We start from the raw sequence: 17,644 nt of genomic DNA on the forward strand, positions 1-17,644 counted from the left end.
AGGCGCAGTGCGCGGCCGCCGCTCCCCTCCGCGCTGAGGCGGTGCCGTCGCCATTTTGTGAGGGCGCCGCGGTGCCGCGTTCCCGCTCGCCGCCATGCGTCCCGGCATAAAGCTCTTCGTGGGCAACGTGCCCGAGGAGGCCACGGCGGAGGAGCTGAGCGAGTTGTTCGCCGGCGTCGCCGGGCCCGTGCTCGGTGTCGCCCTCATGAAGCAGTTCGCCTTCGTGCACCTGCGGGATGAGGCGGCGGCCGCCCGCGCCATCACCCAGCTCAACGGCCACCAGCTGCACGGCCGCCGCATCGTGGTCGAGCCCTCCCGGCCTCGGCCCACCAACACGTGCAAGATCTTCGTCGGCAACGTCTCGGCCGCCTGCACCAGCGGCGAGCTCCGCTCGCTCTTCCAGCAGTACGGCACCGTCGTCGAGTGCGACGTGGTCAAAGGTACCCGACCCGCCGCCACGGCCCGGGCCGCTCTCCCCCGCCCTTTAACGCAGCGTGTTTGCCTCCCCCCCGCCCTCCTCTCCCGCCGTATCGTCCTCTGCAGCCTCGCCGCGGTGCGGGCGGGGGCTCGCGCCCCCCTTGCTACCTTTAACAACCGCCCCCCAAGCGGGGGGGGTTCGTCCCCAGAGCCCTCGCCGGGTGCCCCGTGCCTCTCTCCGTCCCTTAGGTGCTTCCCGCCATGGCCCCGGCCGGTTGGTTGCGAACTTCCGTCCTCGGAGCCGTTCTGTCCCCCGATTTGGGCTCGGGATGACCCGTTTTCCGTCTAGCTGGAAGGGGATGTTTGTGCCTTCCCTTCCTGTCTGATCCGGCGGCGCCCCCGCGCACTGCCTAGGACCGTGGGTCCCGGCGCTGCTCCCTCTCCTAGGCCCCGAAGCTGGTGCCTGCCGTCTGCCCCGCTCAAACCCACCACCTCCCACCCCCCTGTCTAACCGGCGATGCGTTCTCTCCAGCTTTTGCTATTAGGCCGCAGGTCTCATCGTCATCCCGCCAGCCCCGATCCGGTTCGGACAGGGATAACCCACTGCCCACGCGTGCTGCTTGGAGCTCTGCGTCCTCCCGTAGTTTGCCCCCTCTTTCTGATGCGCGGTGCCTCCCCTTCGCCCTGCCGCGACTGCCTCCTGCGGCCCTGCCGGGGTCCCGTGCCCCTCCATGTCCGCTCTAGCACGAGCATGGCAGTGGAGACCGCTTCACAGCCAGCCGCCCCCCCGTCCGCTGGAGCGGCAGTTTTGAAGCGCTTGTAAAACTCTTACATGTGCTGGAAAAGTTCCTAAGGGGTCTCTCTGATCTGCATCGAGGACCTTGTCAGCACGGTTTAGTTAGGGAGTACAGAGTTATCGGCACGAACTGCTCCGTGCTGGGATAGCTCTCTGTTCCCCTAACCTTGATGCGGAATAGCTGCCGCCTCTGTGTCGTTCCCCGTGGCACAGAGCCTCTCCCTAACTGGAGATGCGAGGTGTGGCAGCCCCTTGAGGTACGGGTTTCTTATGCGGGTGGACGTCTCTGTCAGCTCCAAACTCCTTGTGGGTAGATGATTTTGTTACCTCTGCTCTCTCGTCCCAGGTTAGTCTCAAAGGCTCCTTTCCGATCCATCCTGCCCCACCAGGAGCAGACTTTCCCCGTGGAGTCCATTACCGTTAAGAAACGGCACCTAAGTGGTGCCTCTAGCGTTGCTTCAGTCTGTGTTTGGTTTGTGGGATCCCTGACAGCCTCCAAAGGGGGACGGAGGGGCAGCGGCCGCTTAAAGGCTGTAGCGGGAAGAGGCACCGAGCTGCTAGGAGCCGGGCAGAGCAGGTGGGGTTTGGGCCAGATGGGGAAGGAGTCCCTGTTAAGCTGCCAGCACAAGATATGTGGACGTAAGGGCAGGAGCTTTTCAAGAACCGTAGCAGCTGCGGGGCTATCGATTAGCGTAGCACCTACGCGGCGGCGTCTTCGGCGGCAAGCGTGCTCTCTCCGGCTCTTTAGTCTGCTGTGAAATGTTGAAAGGAGCCAGGGAGAGGGACGGGATCTTGGCGTGGAGAGGAAGGGGGGCAAAACCAGCAGCAGTAGGTGCAGTAACATTCAAATTTATGACACTTTAGCTGGAACTTGAGACGTTATTATGGTATTCACCCAGTTCTAGCACTGGCCGCGTTATTTAGCGAATGATACATCTGAGTGTGCTGAAATTTTGTGAATGCGTTGCCTGAAATTTTCTGTGTCTCTTGCTCAGCCCTAGAACCCAGGTATTGCAAGCTGAAACAAAACTCGGAAAAGCCCCAGAAAAGCTATAAGTGGGAGTGGTGTAAGGCAAAGGACCTTCTGGCTGTAGACTTAAGCTAGCTGTCAGTGGGTACACTCGTTTGTGCCAGTGTTGATCACTGCGGCCTCTGGTACGTGAGCCCCGGTAACTGCGCACGGACGAAGAGATACCGCAAGAGGTGTCGCTGCTCTTCTAACCGAGTTTGGGGATGCGGCCTGGGGTCGTGCGCTTGTCCTGGCAGCGTGAGTCCGCCACTGCGGGAGGCGCTGGAATTAGGCGCCTGTCTTGCCCCAGAGCAAAAACGCCCGTTATGCCCTGCGCCACCTTCTGATCTCCTGGACCCGTCGTGACGCGACTCTGGGATAAAGCCAGGACCCGCAGGAAGCTGTTGAGCGCCACAGGGCTCCTGTGGGCAGCGGTGTCCGCTCGACTGTCCCCTTGCCCATTCCTCCTCGTCACGGCAGAGGGAACCGCTCTCCCGTAGGATGCGTAACTGCGGAGCGGGCCTGGAGCTTGTTCCCCGCGCGCCTACAAGGCCCTGCATTTCCATAAGCGCCACGGGCAGCCCTGAGCTCTGACGCGGGCGTGGGTCAAGCCTCCCTCCAGCCGCAGCCTCCTCCTACCTCATGTGCCACTGTCGTTAACGGCGCCAGCTCAATTAATCAGCTGCAGTGGCTCTAGGGGAAGACTACGCCTTGGTATCGTTCCCCGGGGCACGAATGCAGGCCTCACAGGTTCGCCCTGGCGTCCTGCGCTGTGAGACGTAACCTGCTTCTCACCCCAGATCCCGGGAGCAGATCCAGCGGCAGAGCCTAGCGCAGGAGAGCAGCGGACTTCTGGGTTGGAGCTTTCCTGTTTCTAACTCTTTTCTCTCCTGTCTTTTCTGACTCGCTTTTTGATGTTTCTCTGCTTCGATGCCTTGTTAATGATTCCCTTTACTGCACTGCTTGTTTGCTCAGCTCCTTGCAGCCAGTTTTGTTTGTTTGGTTTTTTTTTGTTTTTTTTTTTTTTTGGCCTCTGGACAGGTATAATTGAATTCCTCTCGGTCCTCAGCCTCCGTTCCTTCCCAGCGCGAGTGCTTTGAAAGAGCTCTGCAGACCCCAGCAGCCCCTCCGACCACAGCTGTGCCCAGCTTCCACTTCTGTAGCTCTCAGACGTGGCTTCCACTTTTCCGACTCGACAAAAATGAGCGGAACTTCCTACAGTGGCCCAGGGCGAACCCCTTGGAGTCGTAGAGCCCTTTGCCCGGGCGACACGATCTCCGGTCCCCGGTGCTGAGTGCGACAGCGTGCCGCTGCGCGTGGGGCCGCTCTTCTGCTGGCGTTGCCCTTCCCTCCGAGGCCCCTGCCCTCCAGCCGAGCTGGGAGAGCGTCTCCTCCGCTCTTTTTGCTGCGCGGCTGACGAATCCCATGCGTCGTGTGGGCCGCAGGAGCCGGCGTCGCGCGTGTGTCCGAGACCTGCTCGAGGCACCGGTTGCGCGACGCCCCCGGGCACTGGCGTCCTAGGGAAGCGCCTGCCTCGTGGCCCGCTGGGGCTCAAGGAAGGAGGCGCAGGGCGCTAAGCGTGAGCTGGCCGTTCCTTAACTGCGGTGGCACGTTGCTTCATTTGCTTCAGTGCCCCCTTTAAGCTGGTACCTCCACGGGACGCTCGGTTGCTTCTGCCTGCTTGAGAGACGTGGCAAATCCGTGTGTTTTGGTGCTGAGTGAGCATTCCTGTTCCCCAGTTAGGTTAGCAAGGAGCGTGGCCAGTTTTCCTTTCCCAGAGCTCAGATTTTTGAGCAGATACCTTTGTCCCAAAGGTCCGTGCAAGCGTGCAGAGGGCTGCTGTGTGTCAGCGAGGTTTCGCTAGGATCCTTTCCTCTGCGGTCCAAACTCTCCGCGTTTCGTTGTGCCTTGTCATTTGCTCACAGAGGCCCGTTTGCGACGGAGGAGGCCGGAGCCGTCTCCCAGCACGGAGAGCGTGGCCCGGCCCGGCCCTGCGTGCCCCAAGGGCCGCGGTGGCATGGCAAGAGTGTCCTCAGGAGGCGGCAGCGCTCCGGACGCGGCCGCGCTCGGGACAGTCCCCAAGGCCGCTGGGCTGGAGGAGGCTCCCGTGTGCGGGTCTGGGCGGGGGGCAGGTCCCACCAGCCGTGGCGCCCGGCCGAAGTTGCCGCCGTTGGAGGAGCCGCTGGCTTTTTCCACCCCTTTTGGTACAAAACAGCCGGTGTCTCTCCAGGACAGCAGCTGTATGCGACTCGCTCTGCTCTGGCTTCCAGGCGGGAGGGCAGGAGCGGGGCTCGCGAGGCCTTGCTGCCGGCTGGGCAGTTGTTAGTTCCCCGCGTCCCCTGTGCTGAAGGGCCGGCTCGGACGAGCCACCCAGGGACCGGCTTGAAAGGCGGCACGAGACCGGCCCACCTTGGGGACGGTGCTCTGAGCCGATCCTCAACTCCAAGCTCAGCGCGTGAGAAGATGGCGCGGAGCGTTGGCTGGTCGGGCAGGGATTGGCTGCCCTTTCCCATCCTGGCTCTGACCGCTACGGCCTTCTCCGTAAGATCCGTGTGCCAGGGAGAAGCGGAGAAGCTTTTTTGCCCCCCTGAAAGGAAAGCAGCGTTAGCTCATGGGTTAATTTGAACTCATGCCACTGTGGCATAATTAGCATTTTAGCAAAAATAGTAGATATTTGTGTTCCTGTTTATCATCATTCCTCTTAATTGGGATGTTAGTGCTTCTAGTGCATGAGTTGACGGGAGATTCCTGGGAGCTTACGGACAGTGTGGAAACGATAGGTGGGGGCGTGAATTGCATTGGGAATAGCGCTTCATTCTTGAAATTCCTGGTGATTCCTGCTTTTCCAACAGCAAACTGGGAGAACGTGCAGTGGCTTCAAGGCATTAGTTAGCTTGGGTTATAAGAAAACACTCGTTTTGCTCACGTAAATTAAACGAGCCGAGGCGCTGTAGGTTGCTCTGCTTGAGCTTGGGCCCTATTAAGGGGTGAGTGCGGAGGTTTCTGGTGCCAGCCCTTAGCTGGCACGCAGCTCTGCAGGGCCCCGGAGTGCCCCATGCCTGCGGACAAGCGCTGGCCTCGGCATGCCGGTGTCGTGATGCTGGCAGAAGGGTTCATTGCGCGGTGTCTGTGCGAGGCGTTGTGCAGCCTTCCCAAACAAGCGGGGAGCGTAAAGCTTCGCCAAGCAACTGGCGAGAGTCTCGGCTGTCGACACCACTATTATCTGAAATTTCAGGTGTAAGCGCAGTGATCGTTGCGCTTAAACTGCCCCGCGTGACCTAGATCTGGGGAGCTGTGAGGATCTGGGTTTTTCCTAGCAGCGGGACAGGGCAGGTACGACACAAAAGGAGCCTGTTTAGACAGCAGTGCTTGTTTCTCTCTCCTGTTCTCGTTAGGCTGTGAAGCCGGCGGGACCTTTGCGGAGCTGCGCGGCCTGCTGCCTCAGTCCCTTAGACGGGCTGCGGCTTGGCGGACCGTGCGCCTGGGCTGCATTTAAGCAGTAGCTGAGATGCGCGCCTCGTTAAGTAAGTGTTCGATCCTGTAATAAAATGTTGTTTTCTTCCCCACTGATAACCCTCTGTCTGCTGCTTTATCAGACTATGCATTTGTTCACATGGAGAACGAAGCAGATGCAAAAGTTGCCATCGAAAATCTTAATGGAAAGGAAGTGAAAGGAAGAAGAGTCAATGTGGAACTCTCTACTAACGTTCAGAAAAAGGGAGCAGCCCAGACTATCCAGGCAGGCATCATTGTTGACAAGAACAAGAGGATAGGTCTGGAGTATAGGGAGAAATTCCAGCCCAAGATAGACGGTTTTGACCAGCGGAGGGCTGCGGACTCGACCTTCCCCTCGGCCGCCGCGGGATATGCCACCTCCTCGCTGTACGATTACCAGCAGCGCTTCGGCGGCAACAGCGCCAACAAATACGACTCCTTCGACGCCCAGGCGAGGCCCGCCTCCCCCTCCTACTTCGGGAGGGACAGGAGCCCGCTCCGGCGATCGCCCTCGCGGGCCGCCTACTCGACGGTGACGCTCCCCATGACGGCGCAGCCAGCCGCCTACCGCGCGCAGCCCTCCGCCTCCCTGGGAGCCGCCTACCGCGCGCAGCCCTCGGCCTCCCTCGGCATGGCTTACCGCCCGCAGCCGACCACCGGCCAGGCGGCCTCCTACCGCGCCCAGCCCTCCGCCTCGCTGGGGAACGCCTACCGAGCCCAGTCGTCCGTCTCCCTGGGAGCGTCCGGCGCGCAGCCCGCGGCCAACTCGCTCGCCTCCTACGGCGCCCAGGCCGCGGCCTCCTACAACGCCCAGCCGGCAGCTTCCCAGCTCTCCGGCTACGGAGTCCAGTCCGCAGCCCTGGCCTCCTCCTACAGCGCCCAGGCCGCCACCGGCTACTCGGCCTCCTACGGAGCCCAGGCCTCGGCCGCGCACGCCGCTGCTTACGGAGCCCAGCCTGCCGCGGGCCCTGCGGCCTCCTACGGTGCCCAGTCCGTGGCCACGCACGTGGCCTCCTACGGCGCCCAGGCCACGGCGGGCCACGCGGCCTCCTACGGCGCCCAGCCCGTAGAAGGCCACGCGGCCTCCTACGGAGCCCAGCCCGGAGCCGCGCTCTCGGCCTCCTACGGAGCCCAGCCCGTGGCCGCGCACGCCGCCTCCTACGGAGCCCAGGCCGTGGCGGGCCACGCGGCCTCCTACGGCGGCCAGCCCATGGCCGGCCACTCGGCCTCCTACGGCGCCCAGCCCGCGGCCGCGCTCTCGGCCTCCTACGGCGCCCAGCCCGCAGCCGGCCACTCGGCCTCCTACGGCGCCCAGCCCGCGGCCAATCTGCCTGGCTCTTACGGCACCCAGTCCGCGGCCGCCCTCTCCGCCACCTACGGCGCCCAGGCCGCCTCCTCGCTGGCCGCCTCCTACAACAACCAGGCTGCGGCGGCCTCCTACAAAGCGCAGGCCTCCGCCCCGCTTGCCGCGGCCTACAGAGCGCAGGCCTCGAACTCGATGGCAGCGTCGTACGCAGCGCAGCAGCCCTCCTCCGCTTCCTTGGCAGCCGCCTACCGAGCTCAGCCAGGCACCGCGTACGACGGGCCAAGCCAGCTGGGGCAACAGGCGGCCTCCTATTTGGGAATCTCTCAGACTGCCGCCGCCGCTGTCGCCCCGCCGTACGAGCGCACCCGCCTCTCCCCGCCCCGGAGCGCTGGCTATGACGATCCTTACAAAAAATCTACTGCTCTGGCTAAAAGGTATGGAACTAGGCCAGGGATGGTAACGTGCACATAGCGCCTCTTAGCCGAGGATCCCGACGCGCTGTCGAGGGGACTCGAGGCTCTGGACGCGGTGCAGGTCTCCGCCTCGATATAAACTCGGTTCCGGTTCGCAGCAGAGTGGAACGTGTCCTGCTAACACACTAAACTCGTGTCGCTCTGGAGCGCTGCGGGGGGGAGCGCGGGCGTTACTCACGTAATACGCCAGTGAGTTGACAGAGTGGCCTGCCGCTCCCGTCGGCCGCAGACCCTCGCGTAACCCCCAGCCCTCCGCTTCCGTGCAAAAGCATGACGGTGCGTCCGTCTGGGGGAGGGAGCGAGCACGGGGCTGGGATCACCCCCCCCCCTTTTTTTTTCCCAGATCCGCAGGTTGCGCTGGATGCGTGCGGGGCTTCCTTCTGACAGCCGTGCGCGAGAGGCTTGGGGCGGGCTGTCTGGGGGGGGCTGGAAACATTCCCTCGGCCCCGCGTTCCGGGAGGGAAGGGGGGGGTTCGGCTGCTGCGTCTCTTTTGATGTTGGCGTTTCCGCTGAGACGGCGAAGGACGCAACGGTCAGCGGTGCCGGTGGTGGGGCAGAGCCGTAGGCGTGCGCTCGCGGGGGGGCCAGGCGCGACCGCTGCTGCCGCCCCGCGCTGGATGTGACGCGGAGGCCTAGCGACGCAGTGCCCAGAATCCTGATCCCCGCGCTCCGACAGCCCCGTTCTCCCCTCGCCCCGTAAATGGGCTGTGGCGTTCCCGGAAAACCGCAGGCCTGCTGGGAGCTTGCTTTCCCGCACGCTGCTTGGTTGTCCAAGAATTGGGGGGAAATTGGCTTTGTTCACGCAACGAGCGCTTCCTGCGGCCACCGAGGGAGGCTTAAAAACAGCAGAACTCGCCTGCCTGAGACCAGGCAACGGCTTGAGCTGCTCTGAGCAGATGTGATCAAGCCGCGCGCTGCTGCGGCGAGACGGGCGCTGATGAGCTGTCTCCCCGCCGCCCGTTTCAGGATTCTGGGCGCCCTCCTGCCCGGATGGCAGGACGCTGATCTCGCCTTCCGAGGGATCTCCCCGGTGTACGCGCCTTCCCCGGCCGGGGCATGAGGCTGTTCTCCTAACCCCTTCGTTTTATTCATGAAATGTCTCTTTTCTCGACCAGGTACAATTCTGATCGCCGTTTATCTGACCTCTCAGATTACCGTCGTTTAGCAGACTCGCCGCTCGCGTACCGTCGTTCGCCGACAAAGTCCCCGATGGATTATCGCCGTCTTCCAGAAGCACATTCCGATTACGCCCGCTACTCGGGCGGCTATGGCGATTATATGCATACGGCGCGGATGCATTCTAGTTACCAGCGCCGCCTGTAGCGGGGGGTCGGCTCTTTCCCAGGTGCGGGCAATGGTTAAACATTCCCAGTTGGGACATACTTTCTTAGCATAAAGCCAATTGCGTCTTTCTTAGGCTCGCTTTCTCTTTCGGTTCTCTGAATCACACGTTGCTCCCCTTCCCGTGCTATCTCAGGTGTCAACGCAGCCGTTCGTTTGGCTCTCGTTCCTCCGTGTCATTTGGCTAAAGATCTCAACGTTCATTCTAGGCGAGAGTGCGAGGAGTCCCGGGGACTCGCTGTTGCGTCCAGCGCAATTAGCGTTCTCCTGGCCTTTCTTCCGCGTGGGGCAGGGGCCGGTTATTTTTAGCTGCCTCGTTCTGTTTTCCTTTTTCCTTTTTTTCTTTTTTTTTTTTTTTGTTGAGTTTTTAGAATGATCCGAATTCACGGTTTCAAAAACTTCAGTGCTCCGACCCCAGGAGCACTGAAGCTGGCTGCGCAGTTCGCTTCCCAAAGGCGAAGCCCCTGCCTCTGGGTTCCTTCCCGCTTCCGTAGCGCTCAGAATGCCATAGCATCCGTGGAACCGTTTTCCGCTCGCGACTCCTCTCGCTTTGTCTTCGGGCTCTGCCAGCAAGGCAGAACTGCTCCGTGGCAGGATCCCTGGTAAACGCGACTGTCACCGCAATGATTGCTCAGTACTGTTTTTATAACGCGAGCGATTGCTGTCACTGAACGGAAGAGCAACTGCTCTTTTATATAACGTGAGAGTCCCTTTTTCTTTTTACACCAGTGTTAAGTTTGCTCTAGGCGTGATATTAGAATTGATGCCTCGGAAACGAGTGAGATTTTGTATGACTGTAAATAAAATGCTGGGCTATTTACAGTTTAGAAACGGTTGTCCAGTGTTTTTTGTTTTGTTTCCCCCCCAGCCTACCGGTTTCAGGGATACCCCCACGTTCTCTTAGCAGTTTCAGGGATACTGTCCCGTGTTCTCTTAGCACCTTCGCCCTCACGCTAGAGGCGAACCAAAGGGAAAGACGATCTGTGCGCATCCGCGCAGCCGCCTCTCGGATGGTGACGCAGCGGGGGGAAGGGGAGCTGGGACGCACGGTCTTGTCTTGCTGTCGGTCGGAAGGGAGCGGAGCAGCAGCCCCCTCGCCCCCCTTCCCTCTCGCCGCACGCCCGCGGCGGAGCGGGCAGCTCCCGCAGCCGTTTGGTCTCTACCCTGGCGCGTCGGAGTTCCTAGTCTTGCCCCGAATCGCTGACGGCCTAAATTAGACCAGTGCAGAGCGTGACGCTGGCGGCGGGGGGAGACGAATCTCTGCAAGGAGCTTGTCCGGAGGGAAAGGCTCGGTGGCGCAGAAGCAGAGGAGCGGGGGGCTCGGCGCAGCGGGAGGGAGGGAGCCAGGCGCAGGGGGAGCCCCGCTGGCCGCGGGGACGGGCCTGGCGGGCGCATGCTGTGCTGTGCTGCGCCGCTCGTGGGTGGTGTAAGAGCTGCTTTCGCCCGGCCGGCGTTTCGGGGCAGTCCCGGCACTGGGACGCTGTGTGCACGGAGCTAAGGGTGCTGCCTCTCTCCTCCCCGCGCGGTCCGTGTCCGGATCCGCTTCAGCCCCTTGCGGCCCAACGCGGCCCCTCGTGCCCTGCCCGGGCCGCGGCTGCTGCGTCGGACGGGTTCTGTTCCTAAGTGACGGGCGCAGGAGCTACCTCACCTTTCTCTAGAAATACCTATTTTTGTACGGTCGAGTCACGCGGATCCCCTGGCTTCCCGGTCAGCCGAGCGCACGCCACCCTCGTCTCGCGCTCTGTCGTCGTTAGCTGTTGGTGTAAACCGTTCTATAGCCGTTTGGCTCGTTAACCAGCTTGTTTGCAGTAGACCCGCTGCTGCGCCGCTCGTGCAGGATGAGCGCGGACAAGCGAACGGTTAGAAGCACCGAAACGGTTTCCGCCGAAGAAAAGATCGGACTCGGAGTAAGCAGCCCCGTTTCCCGGAGCGCTGCTGCGGTAAGCGCAGGAGCGGTGTAACGATTACCAGCCCGGGCCCGAACGTCCTCCTGGAGCTGTGCTTGCTGCTCGCGGCTTGTCAGGCTCGTTAGGTGGTATCTCAAATGCTCTATTAACGATGCATCTCAGATAACCTATTCCCAGTACAACTTCTCTGTTACAGCAACTGGTTTGGAGAAGAAAAGCTGAATGTATAACGAACCACAAGATAAAGATTACTGTGTGTTCCTTTGTTTCGAATCCAAGAACGCTTTTGTTCAAATATGGCATTCAATTGCTTTTCTATCAGGCCAAGATTTTCTTTTTTTTTTTTTTTTAATCTAAGTAGCTCACTAAATGAAACTTAATCAGCATAGTAGTAACTGGATAAACATTAATGATCCTTCTGTACATTTAACTAGTAATGCATGGCTGACTTGTATCTCTTAGGCCGACTTGTGTTTTTTCACTACTGGAACAATTATTAAAGTTTCTAAAATGTTTTGCCCGCTGTGTTATCTGCTCTTTGAGCTGGGGAATTCAGTAGCTCGTTTCCTTTTAAAGAAAAGGATTTTGTAATGTTTGGGCTGTTTTCTCCTTGGAGGCCTCTAGGTTTACGGTAAACGCGGATCTGTTAAATAGCCCTGTCCAGCTGCCACGTGGCCACGTTCATGTCCTGCTCCGGGTAAGACCCGGCGCCGTTCCCGTCGCGGGGTGCCCTCTCCCTTCGTCTCCCGTTCGCCTGAGCTGACGGTGAGGGGAGCCGGATACGCTGTGGGAGCAGCTCTGCCTTCAGCCAGGGCTGCCGGGCCCCTCGCGGAAATCCCGGCGGCGGCGGTTCATGTTTCTTCCGGCGGGAGCCGCGATGGGACGCTTCGCGCGCGCGGAGGTCTCTCGGTGAGTCGCTCAGTCCCCGGCCTGTCCTGCAGGAAAGAAACGTCTCCCGCTATTTCAGGGGCGTCCTGAAGCGATCCGAGCGCTTATGCGTTGGCTGCTCTTGTTCGACGTCCGCCTCCCGGACGTCGCTAGTTTGCTAGTGCCAAACTCGCAGCGGGGTTACGGCAGTAACTGCGAGGACTGTTAGTGTCTTTTTTTTTTGGAGGAATCTGTTCTGGCAAAGAGTTATTAGATTAAAAATGCAGAGATGCCACCTAGAGGGTTGTGAGACGACTCGGAACAACCTGGATTCGCGGCCCTGTTTGGAGCGGGGAGTCGGACCTGCAGCGCTGTGCGCCTGCTGTATCACCACAGCTGGAGAATCATTAACTAGCGTGGTGTAACGAGCTCAGCACCTGGCAGGACCGGGGAAGGGGAGAGAGCCTGTTCCTTCCCCTCGTTTTCCAAACTTGGAAGAGACGTATCCTCTCGACCGAGCAAGGACGAGAAGCGCCCAGAGACCAAGCTGTCACCAAAGGAAATATTTTAAGATAAAGCACAAGAAATGCTGAGGCCCTGCTGGCCACAGCCATGGCCTAAGAAATACAAAAAAATAGTTGAGATACTGGCAAAAAGAGGTAGTTATCTGCTGAGAGAGGCTACACCAAAGATCACGGTTTGCTTCAAAACACTAGAAATGAGAAACCGCCTTTGTAGCCAGTGAAGCACTAAAAGAGAGGCGATTTAAGAGGCTCCCTCCCCAGGCTTTATTTGGAGCAGCTGAGTGTTTTGGGAGCGGTGGGGATACAGGGCTGCCCGCTCGGGGCCCGCGCGGCCGGCGTAGGCCAAAAGCACCTCATCCCCTCCACAGCCCCCAGCCACGGGCTTCCCCTCCCTGGACGGAGAAGCGGCTCATTTTAACGGGAATTGGGGCGCGAAGCGTGAAAACACCCCCCCGTCACCCACACAGACACCAATTCGTAGCTGTTTGAGAGTTTATTTTACTGGAAAGAGCGCTCAAGCGACGCTCAGCTTCAGAGAGGAGAATCACAGGTTACGTTCCGAACATAATGTCATCTTTTCCGCGCGGATGGTGCGACGCAGGCCGGGCACAAGGGAGCAGTGCTTAGCGGTATCAAGTAAGCTACATTATTTAGTATTAAAAAGTTAAGACTGATTATTCACCCTTTAAAAAATAAACACGTTCTTTAAAAAAAATAAAATAAAAGAAGGGGAAGCTACAGAGCAAACTGCGGAGGAAGAGAGCAGCTCCAAGCGCGACTCCAAAGGGGAAGCAGAGAAGCGAAGCTCGTACTGTGGCTACGCTAGCGCAAAACCTGAGCCTAGACCAGCTAGGGGCGGCCTGGGGCTAGGAAGCAGCAAGGAAGAAGGGTGGTCGGGTGAGGGAAGGGCTGCTGCCAGAGAAACACAGGCCACAAAACTAATTCAAAGCAATTCCTGAAAAAATATAAAAAAATAAAAAAGGGGGGGAAGTTAAGTTACTCCTCGCTAGACTATGAAGAAGCTGAAGTGTCCATTAGGAACAAATTCATTAGCTGCAATAGGTTTGCTTTGAAGCCCGGCACAGTTTGACGCGCGTGATATGGATTTCACGTGCAACAGGAACCCGACGTCCAGCCGCAAATAATCTTACCTGAAAGAGAAAAGCACAGTCGGTTCAGAGGCCTGGAGACGAGCGTCTGCCCTGCAAGAGCGCGGGCCGTGCCCCGGGTTCCCGCGCGCGGAGGGCGCGAGCCCCCCCAGGAGTCCGCCCGGCTTCCTGAAAGCAAGGAGCGCCGCCGCCGCGTGAGCGAGGCGCCCGCTCGCCCGGCGGAGAGCGTGGAAACTCCCCGGTGTTCGTGAACTCAGCACCCGGCGTCTGCGGTCAACACCCGCTCCCGGCCTCGGAAGGGGCCCGTCCTAGGTTGGGGCCTTTACCTTCGTCTTGGCTCCGAGCAGGAGTCACGGCTTAGATGCTCGACCAGCGTATCCGGGCTTAGCGCGCGTAGGGCGCTTGCTCCCGGCGCTCATCGCCACAGAGCCCCACACAGCCCCGCGCACAGAGCCTGTTGCAACGCACCGGCCCCAGGAAAACGGACAAGCGCCCGCGAACTGCACCTGAGCACGCTCTCACCTCCGACTCAAAAGGCAGAGTACCGCGCCCTGTCCGCATATGCGTCGCGCCCGAACCGCTGCATGTCGTAGAGGGAGGCCCGAGCGACCGACGAGACCGGCGACAGCTGACTACGATCGTAAGTGTACGCCTCTCCGACGGTGGTGGCCGCGGCTGCCGTGCGGCGCAGGGGGCTTCTATCCCGGGTGTAATAGGTGGAGGAGGCGGCCGCCGCGGCCGCGGTGGCGGCGGCGGCCACGGCGGCTGCCGCTCCCGGGGTCGGCAGCAGAGCTCTATCGTACGGGTCTAGGGTGGTGGGGATGCGACTGGCCATGGCTGTGGTGGCGGCCATGGCCGTGGACTGCACTTGGGAGTACTGCGCGTACTGCGAGTACTGGGCCATGGTCTGCTCTGCATAGGCGTCGTATGCAGAGGCCGTCGCATAGGACCTCACGCGGTAGCGCTTGTAGTAGTCGACCATTCCGCCATACCCGTCATCGTAATACATGGTCTCCCCATAGCCCGCGGGGTAGGGAGTGCGCACCGCTCCGTACTGCTCATTATAGGCCTCGGTAAAGTCAGCCACTTGCCCCGGGCGATCTACCGGACACTCTTTAGACCAGTGCCCTTCCTTCCCGCACCGGTAGCAGCCGCTCTTGTCTCCCATCCCGGGCGCGGTCCTGAGCCGACTCGTGGACAACTGCACGCGCATCCGCTTGCCTTTAAGAAACAGACGCAAGAAGGGTTGCTATAATTAACCGAGGCCACAAAGGGAAGGCAAGAGAAGCACAGACGAGCGAGAGCCGAAGCTGCCACCCCTGCGGGGGCCAGGGCAGCCCGACTGGCGGCCGCCCTGTGCCGCTCCTCTGCGCGGCGCTGCCAGGGCCCGAGCGGCCCCCGGCTCGCCGCCGCGCGCCCGCTCAGCCTCCGGGCCCAAACCTGCGCCAGCGGCTCCCGCACTCCGGCAGAGCCGGGCGGCCCCGGACAGCCCGCGAGGGACGGAGGCTCTGGATACCGCCCGCGTTTGCAGCCAGGCAGCGCAATCGGACGCCCTGCGCCGCTCGCAACCTGCAAGGGGACGCGGAGCTGGACCCGGAGCCGGCGTGAAGCCGAGCTCTGCCCCTGGATACGTGCCGGCCTGGGAAACAGCGTCTGAAAAAGGTTCTTGGGAAGGGAGTGAATAAAACCAGCCCGTTCCGCTTCCCGCAGGGGTCATGGGACCAGCCGGGCTCATCTGCCTCGCTCAGACACCGATGGCAACTTCCCGGGGCTTCCCACGCCAGACCTCGATGGGGAGAGCCTGGCCACGAGCCGGGGAAGCGGAAGGGTTTAGAGGGAAGAGCCGCCAGCTGCGCCGCCGCGCGGGAGCCTCCCAGCTCCCCAGGGAGCGCAGCCGCCTCTCACCACGGCCCCAGATAGCGGTGCCGGGTCAGGGCCACGCGGACGCGGGGAAGGGCAGCCGGGCTCCGCAGGGATGCGGACAGCAATGGGGGGGAAGAAGAGGGAGAGCAGGCTGTGAGGAAGGTCCCGGAGCAGAGCCGGGGCTGCAGGAGCTGAGGAGGGGCCAGGGGAGCCCTGGCAGGCAGCCGTTTACGGCAGCTCTGCTCCGGGAGGGAAGCAGGACAAGGAGCTACACGGACACAGCTTCTCTTGGGGTTCTGCTTCGCTCACGCGAGTCCAGCTTGGAGGGGCAGAAGCAGACAAGCGCGTGCCGGCTCCGCACGGCTTCCCCGGCTACAGGGCGCTTACGCCGCTGCTTTCGAGGCTCTTCCTAACGGGATCGCTAAGGCCGGAGCTGTCACGGCTCGGCATCCGCGCTCGGCCGCGGAGGGAAGGCCACGCTGCGCTTCCCGGAGACCCCAGACCTGGGGAAGCCCTGCCCTGCCGCGCGCAGGGAAGCGCCCTGCTCCTTGCGCTCCCCGAGACACCCCCGGGCTGGCGGCCCAAAGTGCATCCGCCCGGATTTTCCTCTGAAACCCGTTCGCAGCAGGGGAGCGCGCGGACCTGGCTCGAGGCCAGGAGGAGGAGGAAGCCCCCGCAGCTCCGTCCAGACCCCGGGGTCCTGGCTGTGCCACAAAGCCCAAGGGAACTATTTCCCCTGCATGTTTCCAGGGAAAGCGCTTGCGTTTGACCAGCGGATTTCAGGTCCCGGCTCTTGGCGCTGACAGCCTTGCTCTTACCTAGGAGCTGGGGGCGTAACTCCTTCCCCCGGAGCTGGAGCGCTGTTTCGGAGCGACACCCCTCCCCACCGCGGCTCCCATCCTGCCTCCCTCCCGCGCCTGCACCCCTCTCCGGCCACTGAAGCCAGCTTTGGCCACGGGCAGCGGACCACCATCCGCGCGGCTCGGGCATCTCTGCGTGCAGAGAAGCCTCACGGGACCAGGCTGTTACAGACGGCATGGGAAGTGCAAGCCAATTTTTTACGTGGCCAGTGTTTGATCCCAGCCGGAAGAGAGGTGGGGCACCTAAGGACAGGTAGAGGTTGTCTCTGAATCCACGTGGCTGCTTGTTTGGTGCAGGAAACTCAGGAAAAGTGACTTTTTTCTGCTATTACCCTCTCTCCCTCCAGCAGGACGAGGCCAGGAACTGAACCTCGCCACGCGTGCGACTGGGGAAGGAGAAAAAGCCACAAACACCTCCAGCTTCTGGCTCCAGAACCCCGAGGGGCCCCGCAACCCCCCCCCCCCGCCAAGCTGCCCTTAGCTGGACCAGCCCCACGGACCGGAGCAGTGGCCAGGACCAGGCCGAGGGCACTGCTCCGGCGACCCATCGCCCGCACCCCTCTGCGCCTGCCTGCTGTCTCCCCCTGGGATGTCTCCGGGACGGTCTGCGCTAGCTCGGCGGGCACACGACTGCCGGGAGCTGCGGAGCTCGGCAACGCTGTGGGTAGCCCCAGGGCCCGGGTTTCCTCGTCTCCCTGCCTTCTGGGGAGGGGCAGCCCCTCGCTGCCTGGGTAGGGGCTGAGCAGATCCCAGAGGGATCCGAATGCAGCTGCCCGAGGGGCAGGTGACGGCACAAGGCCCTGGAGGAGGCAACGCGCAGTGGATTGGGCCACGCCACAGGCGTGCTCAGGGAGCTCCCTACTGCAGGGTGCAGCTAGCACAGGCAGCAGGCGAGAGCTACGCTGGAGCCAGAGCTCCCACCTCGAGCAGCCCCTCCCCACGCTCAGAGACGGCCTCGGCACCCTGCTCTCCTACCTGACCTGCTTCCTCGGGGCACAGCCTGGCGCTACCTACTCCTRGCRAAGGCYGCAGCGGCCCCGGTTCAYGTTTCACCTTGGAACTCGGTGTTGTCCAGGCCRCGGATGGCCTCCACCGCGTCCTCCGCCCGCTCCATGTGCACAAAGGCATAGTCCTTGACGATGTCGCACTCGATGACGGGGCCGTACTCCTCGAACTTGGCCCGCAGCTCCAGGTTGGTGCAGGTGGGGCTGATGTTGCCCACGTGCAGCTTGGTGGAGGCCTTGCTCTTGTTCTTGCTGGCCTCCACGTTGATGCAGACGCCGTGCAGCTTGTGGTGGTGCAGGTTGCGGATGGCGTCYTCGGCCGCCGTCTTGTCCTCGATGTGCACGAAGCCGTAGTTCTTGATGATGTCGCACTCCAGCACCTTGCCGTACTGCTCGAAGAGCGAGCGGATCTCCTGCTCCGTCGCCTCCCGCGGCAGGTTCCCGATGAACAGCTTCACCATCTCGGCCAAGCCTGCGCCGGGGAAGAGAGAATCGGTCACGGGGACACCAGGACGCGCCGCGGTGGCTCCCGTCCCCGGGCAGAGCCCCTTCCCCGGCACCGCCGGGCCCCACGCCAGGCCCCGGACACCTCAAGCAGCCCCGGGGGCCGAGGAAGGGCCCCATCCGCCCCGCGGGGCCTCTATTGCGACTAACAGGGGGCTGGGCCGGGCCG

The 17,644-nt window shown here is 61.7% G+C and overlaps 2 protein-coding genes across 7 annotated transcripts; one reads left to right on the plus strand and one right to left on the minus strand.

Moving 5' to 3' along the window:
• The first annotated feature begins 6 nt into the window (after window positions 1-6).
• LOC112962955 (RNA-binding protein 14-like) lies at window positions 7-11,260 on the plus strand. Of its 4 annotated transcripts, none has more exons than XM_026059556.1 (3): window positions 7-440; window positions 5,819-7,457; window positions 8,612-11,260. In XM_026059556.1, exons 1-3 carry the CDS (start codon window positions 95-97, stop codon window positions 8,817-8,819), a joined length of 2,193 nt encoding a protein of 730 aa, XP_025915341.1. In that variant the 5' UTR covers window positions 7-94; the 3' UTR covers window positions 8,820-11,260. The 4 variants fall into 4 exon arrangements, with proteins under 4 accessions (XP_025915341.1, XP_025915344.1, XP_025915343.1 ...); XM_026059557.1 differs by lacking the exon at window positions 7-440 and adding an exon at window positions 469-3,078; XM_026059559.1 differs by lacking the exon at window positions 5,819-7,457 and having other exon boundaries at window positions 8,612-8,821.
• A 1,349-nt stretch (window positions 11,261-12,609) lies between these two features.
• LOC112962957 (RNA-binding protein 4B-like) lies at window positions 12,610-17,477 on the minus strand. 3 transcript variants are annotated; one of them, XM_026059561.1, is made up of 3 exons: window positions 17,021-17,477; window positions 13,767-14,465; window positions 12,610-13,286 (listed from the first exon to the last, which is right to left on the minus strand). In XM_026059561.1, the coding sequence occupies exons 1-2, from the start codon at window positions 17,430-17,432 to the stop codon at window positions 13,774-13,776; spliced, it is 1,104 nt and encodes a 367-aa protein (XP_025915346.1). In that variant the 5' UTR covers window positions 17,433-17,477; the 3' UTR covers window positions 12,610-13,286; window positions 13,767-13,773. The 3 variants fall into 3 exon arrangements, 2 of the variants coding, with proteins under 2 accessions (XP_025915346.1, XP_025915347.1); XM_026059562.1 differs by lacking the exon at window positions 13,767-14,465; XR_003252468.1 differs by lacking the exon at window positions 12,610-13,286 and having other exon boundaries at window positions 14,378-14,465; window positions 16,943-17,476.
• Window positions 17,478-17,644: the final 167 nt, after the last annotated feature.

Source organism: Apteryx rowi, unplaced genomic scaffold (genome assembly GCF_003343035.1).
Source record: "Apteryx rowi isolate R43461 unplaced genomic scaffold, aptRow1 scaffold_1590, whole genome shotgun sequence".
NCBI classification, from domain to species: domain Eukaryota; kingdom Metazoa; phylum Chordata; class Aves; order Apterygiformes; family Apterygidae; genus Apteryx; species Apteryx rowi.

Excerpts from the sequence above, each read along its gene's own strand:
- LOC112962955 (XM_026059556.1), top strand. The coding sequence starts at position 95 with ATGCGTCCCGGCATAAAGCTCTTCGTGGGCAACGTGCCCGAGGAGGCC. Across the intron at positions 441-5,818 it reads CGAGTGCGACGTGGTCAAAG|ACTATGCATTTGTTCACATG; the intron begins GTACCCGACCCG and ends CTGCTTTATCAG. Across the intron at positions 7,458-8,611 it reads TCTACTGCTCTGGCTAAAAG|GTACAATTCTGATCGCCGTT; the intron begins GTATGGAACTAG and ends TTTCTCGACCAG.